The 8874-nt window shown below is 48.7% G+C and overlaps 1 protein-coding gene across 1 annotated transcript; it reads left to right on the top strand.

Moving 5' to 3' along the window:
• Nucleotides 1-6203: 6203 nt before the first annotated feature.
• On the top strand, nt 6204-8645 carry LOC133265019 (T-cell activation Rho GTPase-activating protein-like). Its single transcript, XM_061445196.1, has 7 exons — nt 6204-6329; nt 6548-6709; nt 6884-6993; nt 7343-7532; nt 7756-7881; nt 8162-8217; nt 8292-8645. Exons 1-7 carry the CDS (start codon nt 6309-6311, stop codon nt 8404-8406), a joined length of 780 nt encoding a protein of 259 aa, XP_061301180.1. The 5' UTR covers nt 6204-6308; the 3' UTR covers nt 8407-8645.
• Nucleotides 8646-8874: the final 229 nt, after the last annotated feature.

Genomic DNA, 8874 nt, shown 5'->3' with positions numbered 1-8874 from the left:
GGCAACTAATTCTATTAAACCAGAAATTATTCAGAGAAAGATAAAGGTCTTTAATATATTTTTTACTGTAGAAGACACTAAATAAGCACCTACTCATTACATTAGGTATTGCTTCTACCACACAAAAAGTATTACTTTTGCTTGGGAGAGATGGAGAGAATATGATGGACATCTGATGGAAACTAATGGACAGGGGTAGAGCAGTTGATATCAGCTACCTGGACTTCTGCAAAGCACTCGACACTGTCGCACACAACATCCTAGTCTCTAAATTGGAGAGACATCAATTTGATGGATGGATAAAGAACTGGCTGGATGGCCGCATGCAGAGTGTTGTGGTCAATGGCTCAATGTCCGGCTGGAGACCAGTAATGGGTGGTGTCCATCAGGGATTGGTGTTGGGACCTGTCTTGTTTAACATCTTTGTCACCGACATGGACAGTGGAATTGAGTGCAACCTCAGCATGTCTGCTGATGACACCAAGCTGTGTGGTTCAGTTGATACGCTGGAGGGAAGGAATGCCATCCAGAAGGACCTTGACATGCTTGTGAGGTGGGCTGATGAAAACCTGATGCATGCCAAGTGCAAGGTCCTAAACCTGGGTTGTAGCAATCCCAGGCACAGCTACAGGTTGGGCAGAAACAGATTCAGAGCAGCCCTGCGGAGAAGGATTTGGGGATGTCAATGAGACAATTGAGTCAGCTTCAGTGTGCACTTGCAGACCAGAAAGCCAGTCGTAACCTGGGCATTCAGAGGAGGGCCACAAGGATGATCAGGGGACTGGAGCACCTCCTGTATGAAGACAGGCTGAGAAAGTTGGGGCTGTTCAGCCTGGAGAAGGAAAGGCTGCATGGAGATCTCATAGCAGCTTTCCAGTATCTGAAGGGGAGCTACAGGGATGCCAGGGATGAACTATTCATTAGGGACTGTAGTGACAGGACAAGGGGTAGCGGGTTCAAATTTAAACAGGGGAAGATTAGATTGGATATAAGGAAGAAATTCTTTACTGTAAGGATGGTGAGGCACTGGAGTGGGTTGTCCAGGGAGGTTGTTAATGCTCCATCCTTGGCACTGTTCAAGGTCAGGCTAGACAGAGCCTTGGGTGGCATGCTTTAGTGGGAGGTGTTCCTGTCCATGGCAGGGGGGTTGGAACTAGATGATCTTAAGGTCCTTTCCAACCCTAGCTATACTATGATTCGATGATTCAATGATTCTATGAATTGCTGTACTATCGGCCATTATGAACAGTCATGTAGCAGTCATCATATTAAAGAATAAGTAACCTGCTATTGTCCTTAATTCAATTTTTTTTTTTTTAATACCAGCTATTCAGTTGGACCAGCAGGCTAGGCCTGGAGAATATTATTTTTCAACTGTGATATTTTTATTTCAAGTGATTTGTAGTAATCATTTAAACTCACATCTCTTACATCTGAAGGCATGTAAAAACCAAGCACTTTGTTGTTTTTCAGATTGGAATAGTTGCACTTCCCATTGAAAATTTTTAGGTACTTTACTTAGAAGACCTACATCCATGTTCACAATCTTTCAAAGCAGAGCAGGTTTTGAATATTGGCTTTCTTTGATCTAGCTGAATAACTAGAGGTGTTACCTATCATAATTTTTGATTGCTGCTAATACGTGTGCTATAACTAGCTTTATCTTCCTTAAGGCATTCATATAGCAGTGAGGCCTCTGGTAACATGAAAAATAAACTCCTTTGCTTGAGAATCCTATTCTGGGCTTTGGGGTTTACACTAAAGTGCAATCTCAGACAGTATGTCAAAACCCAGGTGACTTGCATATGCTCACTGTAATGTACCTAAGGCTCTGTGATTAGGGTAAATGGGGTGGGATTTGTTTCACCTGAATTTAATAAAGTCAATACACATATCTACATGTGAGCTAGGCAACTAGATCTCTACCATAATTACTGGAGATCACCAGTACAGTCAATGTAGTCTAGTCTCATGAGGAAGTAGAGACCACTCTAGACAGAATTTAGATTCCCAGTCTTGTAAGTAGATACATTTTAGATATTGTAGGCAAGACTTAGTTCTCTAAAACCTAATTTCTATTGCATTTTCTCTGCCTTATTAAACACTGCCCAGTCTCCAGCTGCCACCAAGAAAGCCACAGGTCTTTCCTAAATTCTGTGGTTTATCTTTCAAGCACCTGCAGATGTGTCAGAAATTATTAGGGCATCAATAATGATGCTAAACAGACATGCTCAGGCAGGTGAATTCCTCATGAGGCTGTCTGGGTATGAACTCCATTATTCTGGCTGAAAATCTCATTCCCATGCTCATACTGTTTTAAATCAGATATTAGAGCATGAGGAGTTCGGTCATACTCTTTCAGAGAAGAGGCTGACAACACCTATGTTCTGATAACAAATAGCCATGAAGGCTTATGGAAAACTGAAGGAGAAAACTGTGATGGAAAGGGTACTGAAGTACTGGGAAAGCCAATCTCAGTCTTCTTTACAAGACATTTTAAAGAGACAGATTAGTCAAATGTCTCTGACTGTGACTGTAAGGATTTAGAATTAATAGCTCGGTTTGGATTAGATCATTTCTCAAAGTGCATTCCTGTCTTTCAGATGTATGTTATTCAAACGGTAGTTGAGTGCACAGCAGAAATTTTGATTATGGATTTGTCTTTATTTAGGTTACTTACTTTTTCTTTAGAAGAAAATGGAGAAGGCTTCAGCAGATAGAATATTTGACACTCCTGAAAAATGTAACAAATATTCCAATGCTCTGAACTTTTGTAAAAATGTATATAAAATTTTACTATGATTCATTTACAAAATCATTAGAAGATCTACTACGAATCCTTACCATTTTTGAGAATCAATGGAGACTAACCTCAATTGAAAAAAAAAACCAAACGAAAACAAAAAAAAAACAAAACACAAAGCCCAAGGCAAAACCTCAGCAACAGAATAATGGATATTTATACCCATCCCTCCTGGAAAAGGACAAAATATTCACTGAATGCTGATAGGTCATATTTTGTTTCCTTGTTTTAAACAGATACTTAAGGCTCATTTTGCCCATGCAAAATAATTTAAGAAGACTCTAGATAAGGCCTTCTTTTCTCAAATGTATTTTTAATTTAGGCTGGTATCAGTACTTCACAAAAAATGTAAAATTTCCTTGGCCTTTTAGAGACTATGTCAGCTAAATAAATTGCTTTCTTGTCTTGCCTTAGGGTGCTCAGTCTAGTTTTGAACAGTATTACAATATACAAACACCAGCTACAAATCGCAATGTTCTATTTTCAAATATGTGTAAGATCATCTTTTTGTTTGTTTGTTTCTGGTCCAGCCAGTAGAACAAAATTACTCTTTTCACCTGGAAAACCGTTTATAGCTAAATGTGGAAAATGCTTATAAAGGACTACCAACTTTATAATTTGGACATGGTTTCACCGTACAAAAAGGATGAATTTTCATTGTAAAAGGTGCTCACATAAATCAACTAGCTGATGTTGAGCATCATTTTAGGCACAGGCCAATCTGAACTCCTGATCCAATAATTGTGTCTGGGTTTTTAAAATCCCAGTTTTAAGCTCTTCAGTGACCACAATATAGCCACCCTCATCACAGAAGTATAGCTGGAAAGGAGCCAATATAGTTTCTTTCTCTCAGGGACTTTCTTTCTTTTTTATGAAGACAAATAGCTAAGTGCTTCAGTTTATCCTTGACAAAAAAAAAAAAAAAAAAAAAATTGTTTCTATACCGTGCCTTTTTTACTCAGAAACTGCATGAGCACAATCCTGCCTTCACCGCTGTGAACTGGAGGAAAGGGGTGTCATGTTCTTTAATCACTTCCAGCTCAAGTTGCTGGACAGAGATCTGCTTTATCTTTGCATTCAGGCAGTATTGACTACTCTAACAGAACTTATGCATCTGCAGTACCCTTTCGTCAGTGCCTTCTCTCTGATATGAAGCTCTATCAGTTAAAAGTGTAATACCCAATGATGCAGATAGCACCGAAACCCAGATAGCTGAATATATTGCTAAATGAATTCAAGTTCCAACAGATCCATTGCCTTCATTTTGGCACTGGTTTTGCAAAGGGTATGTACCTAGCCTAAAAGTGAGAAAATCAAACTTTTAAATAGTTACAGAAATGCCACAGAGTTTGTCTCCTGTTATGAACCTATATGCTGGTGTCATACCTCTCAATAAACAGAAATAAACTGTATATACACAAATTTACAAGGTTTCACATTTAGGTCTAGCTGGTGAATCTAATCTTCTCAGAAGAATTCACTGCCTGGATGTGAGAATTTAACATATTTGACTTCTGATTATCACTGTAAGCTTATCTCCTTGCTGCTCCTTTGTAAATTCCCCCTGCTCCTTTGTAAATTCCCCCAGCTTCCATCTGCTGATGGAATGAATAGTCCCTTCAATGGTCCCCCTTGAAGGGGCCTACAGTAGGCATCCTTTTGGGCTGTCTTCAGACACTAGAAGACTGTTAATTGTGTGGAGGAAGAGGTTGTTAGAAAGTCCATAGAAAAGTAAGAAAGGTAAAATCTCAGGCAGAAACAGGACAGAGACAGCAATCATTTCTATCTCGAGTACTCAAGAAGAAAAAGGGTCCTTTCCAACCCTATCTTACGATTCTATGAAAAACAGCATGGAAAGAGACATAATCATAATAATCTCAGGAGACCTTCTTGCCATATACCCCGTGCTTCCCAACAGAGGTCTCGTGGAGAAAGCAGCGTGTGCGCCCCATGACAGAATTCCAGAAAAAGAAACTGAAATAAAACGGTGTCAATGGGAGTCAAGCAGGTGCAGCAGAAGAGCAGCTTGGAACTCCTCCCAAGCCCTGGCCCTGGCACCAGGGCACCAGAGCAGGGACAGCCAACAAGCAGCCCCAGGACCCCGGCACCCTGGTGCTGGATGCACCAGAGGGGTGGGCAGCTCCTCTGTTCTGTCCCACTGGGCATCATCTGCTGGGGCACAGCAGGCGCTCAGGCTGTTTCTCCTCTCTTTTGGCAGCTCCCGGGCAGTGAAGGAGATCTGGGTCAGCGCCCTCCTTGGGTAAGCCCTCTCGGGCACTGCAGCATGGACAGCCTGGGCAGCCAGAGCACCCACCGTGGGGGGGATGCTCCATGTCTGGCATGGATGCTGAAACACCTTGTTTGAGCTGGGCAGAGGTTTGCTCACAGCTGCAGGCAGAGGTGCCCCCACAGCTGCAGGCAGAGGTGTCACCACTGCTGAGCAGGCACAGCTGGCAGAGCTGCTTCATCCAGCTGTGTCCAGACAACACCTGCCCAGCCCCATCCTCGGCACTGCTGCTGCTCCCGCTCCACTGCCAGGCAGTCCTGGCTGTTCCGGGCAGTGTGGAAGCACTCCCCAGGCTGGCAGCAGAGGGAAGAGCTGGCTTGGGTCTCACACAGCTCTTTCTCTCCCCCCTCCCCATGCACAGACCACCCGAAGGAGTTCAGATAGCCCGGGTGACCCAGCTGCCACGGATAAGGCTGCTGCTGAAGGAGCTGAGTGGCCGCCATGCTGTGAGTGTCCCTCCTGCCTCTGCTCTGTCCCCAGGGGCTCCTCCAGCCCAGCATCAGCTGCATCATCACTCCTCACCTTCTGCTCTTTCCCCTTGCCCAGGGGACGACACTGGATGCCGGCAGCCTGGAGAAGCTGCTCCAGCGCCAGGCCAAGGTCAGGGTCACTTGAGGAGCAATCTCACTCATCCCAACCTCTCACACACAGCCAGAGGCTGATGCAGCTCTCCAGGGGCCCTTTCTGCTGTGGGGCTCCTTGGTGAGCGCAGCCTATTTCTTGCAGGCTGGTCCCAGGCAGCTGCCACTTCCTGGCCCCTCCGCCAGTGAAGGCAGACATGGCCATGTGGATGGTGAGTGTGGAGAAGACAGGGGCAGGATGGCCCTTCTCTCCTGCTCTTGCAGGCGGGCACGTGTGCTGCGATGGAGCTGCCGCTGCCCTTCCTGCAGGACACGTCCATCCCCATCACTCTGTGGCAGGAGAGAGCTGAGCCCTGGGGCCCCTCGCTCCCAAATGATGCTGCCTCTCTCGTGCCCTCGGTGGTGAGGGGGCAACACTGAGGGAGTCTGGGAATGCTGTCCTGGTGCTTCTCCTCCATGGCTCTTTGCTCTGTTTCCTTTGGAAGCAGGCGGGACGAGCAGGAGCAAGAGGAAGCTGCCCTGGCCATTTGCATGGCCAGGCACCTTGGCTGCAGTAGGGGCACGGGGGCCATTGGGCCCTGCTCGTGTGGGAGCTCTGTTTGGCCAGCCCCTGGCAGATCTGTGCAGCCAGGATGGCATGCTGCCTCAGCCCATCCAGGTAAGCCAGCCTGGCTGGGGGGTCCCCATCACATCTCATCTCATCTCATCCCATCCCATCCCATCCCATCCCATCCCATCCCATCCCATCCCATCCCATCCCATCCCATCCCATCCCATCCTATCCCATCCTGCCAGCTCCTCCATAAAGAGGCTGTCCCCAGCACCTACCTCAGGACCTGTCTCCAGCTCAGCAACTCTCCTCCTCTGTGCCCTCAGGACCTTCTGGCTCTGCTCAAGGAGCATGGCTCATCCACGGAGGGGATCTTCCGGCTGGCAGTCAGCCAGCGCGCCTGCCGTGAGGTCAGGGACGCCCTAGACAGCAGGGTGCTGGTGCAGCTGGCAAACCAGCCTGTGCTGCTGCTGGCTGTCCTCTTGAAGGTGAGCCCTGCTGACCCAGAGCCCTGCAGCTCCTGGCTCTCTTGGTGATGATGGGCACCTGCGGGAGCACGAGCAGAAATCCAGCCACCTGCTCATGAGCCAGAGGGCTGGGGATGCTGCAAATGCTCCTGGGGACAGTGGCCAAAGCCTCACATGGAGCCCTTGGCACTACAGGACCTCCTTCGGAATATCCCCTCCAAGCTCCTCAGTGTCCAGCTGTTTGAGGAGTGGATGAATGCTATGGAGAAGACCTGCAGGCAGGAGAGGCTGGCAGCACTGAAAGAGTGTGGCAGCAGCCAGCAAGGACTGGCACAGGCTGGGACTCCAATGCAAAGCAGTGGCCTGCCTGAAATAGCCATGGCTCCTGCAAGCCACCTCCTGTTGCTGTGGGGTTTATGTTTGGGGGGACAGAGGCACCAAAAGGCTTTTTTCTCCAGGGAGCACTTCCCCCAGGCATTGGGGCTGGTTCCAACAAGGGCCCTTTTCAGAAGGGCAGGGAGGGAAGGAGGTGGCCGCATCTCAGCAAAAGCAGTCCCTCTGCTGTAGAGCAAGCAGTGGCCTTGGGTGAGATCAGCCTCAGAGACCTGTGTTGTCAACACCGGCTTCATTAACACTGTGCTTCTGTTCCCTCAGGATGGCCAGCAAGTTACCGGGGGCCAACCTGCTCCTGCTCCGGCACTTGCTGTCGCTGCTTAGCAGCATCAGCAGGAACGTGGCCACAACCAAGATGACGGCTGGAAACCTGGCCATCTGCCTGGCAACTAACCTCCTGAGCCCACCCCAGGAGGTGCCCCTGGATGTCCTGGCTCTGGAGACAGGGAAGGTACGCTGTGTTCACCACCCGGCTACAGCATTCCAAGCCCAGCCCAGCTTTGCTGCTCGGAGGGTCCTGGCTGCCTCCTCCTATCAGCAAAGCCACGGGGCGGCAGCCAGGAAGAGCAGCCCCACAGCTGCACCTGCCTGCACAGAAGCGTGGGTCAGGCTGGGAAAGGCTGTTTGAGCCCTCATCAGCCCCCTCAGTGAAACCAGTGGTTTGCTGTGTGCAGGTGACAAAGCTTGTTGAGTTCCTCATCGACCACCATGAGGAGCTCCTTGGAGAGCAGGTGGCCGGGTTGGCCAGCAAGGGAGACGAGGAGACACCAGCACCACAAGCAGAGCTGGAAACAGCAGAGGTAAGTGAAGTGCACAAGCAGTGTGACAACAAAAGCCTCCCCTCTCAGAAGGTGGGGCTGCTGCTGCAAGGACAAGCACGGTCATCCACCAGCCTGCAGCTCTGCCAAAGTGCAGAGCAAGGCTAATGCAGGTTGGCCATCCCACTTTGTGAGGTGATCCCACCAGAGCTGGCTCAGCTCAGCTGAGCAAACCCATCCAAGGAATGTGCCTTTTAGAGCCAGGGTAGCAATTGTGCAGGGAGGCCCTTGCCCTCTGCTAACCTACACATTGCCATTGCAGGTGCCTCCCATCGCTCCTGAGAGAGAGCAGCAGAGGAGCTTTTCTGGGGAGAAAAGGTAAAACTGCCTGGCTTTGATTGGTTCAAGCTGATCATGGCTTCGCCTGTCTAACAATACTGTTGAATGGAAAGGTTCCCTGGCTCTTCGCGGAACACCAGGAAGCAAAGAGCAACCTGGGAAGAGGGCAGCGACGGGCCACCATCCCAGAAGAAGAGCAAAACTGAGCTCTCAGGGATGGGCAACTGACGAAATTCAAGCAGGGGAAGAACGAGTCACCCAGGTGTGTAGCAGAGCCTGTGTTCCATCTTTTTGCCAAGCTCTGAGTATAGGAAACATTCCTGAGGTGCACAGGATGGTCCTGCCTCGAGGAACATGTATGTTAGGAGAAACATGCTACCCCAGCATTGCCTGCCAACCTGTGGTTTTTGTATGGCAAAGTGAGGGATGCTGCTGCTTGGGTTTTGGAAAGCACCATATCTCAGCTTCCCAGGCTCCCTGCCGAGTTCTGCTGCCTGGCAAGGGGGCACTGCACCTCTCTGTCAATGTCCCATGCTCTGAGGGTATCACATGTGTTGAGAAGGGACCAAAGCAACACTGTAGTTGCCAGAAAGGGGCCTCTCTCTTGTGCTAGCAATGACCCTTTTTACAGCATAGCTCTGAAAAACCCAGGAGCCAAGTCCTGCCTGCTCCTGCCCTCATGGCTTCATCAGTGCT

The sequence above is a fragment of the Pezoporus flaviventris genome, unplaced genomic scaffold (assembly GCF_033815535.1).
Source record: "Pezoporus flaviventris isolate CSIRO_AGI_PZ_B2104156 unplaced genomic scaffold, CSIRO_AGI_Pfla_v1 ptg000003l, whole genome shotgun sequence".
Lineage (NCBI taxonomy): Eukaryota > Metazoa > Chordata > Aves > Psittaciformes > Psittacidae > Pezoporus > Pezoporus flaviventris.
This window is presented reverse-complemented; position numbering and strand designations above follow the sequence as displayed.

Bases quoted from the DNA above. Each gene is read 5' to 3' on its own strand.
- LOC133265019 (XM_061445196.1), top strand. From the start codon at position 6,309: ATGCTGCCTCAGCCCATCCAG. The intron at 6,710-6,883 runs GTGAGCCCTGCT...TTGGCACTACAG, and splicing joins TGCTGGCTGTCCTCTTGAAG to GACCTCCTTCGGAATATCCC. The intron at 7,533-7,755 runs GTACGCTGTGTT...TGCTGTGTGCAG, and splicing joins TGGCTCTGGAGACAGGGAAG to GTGACAAAGCTTGTTGAGTT.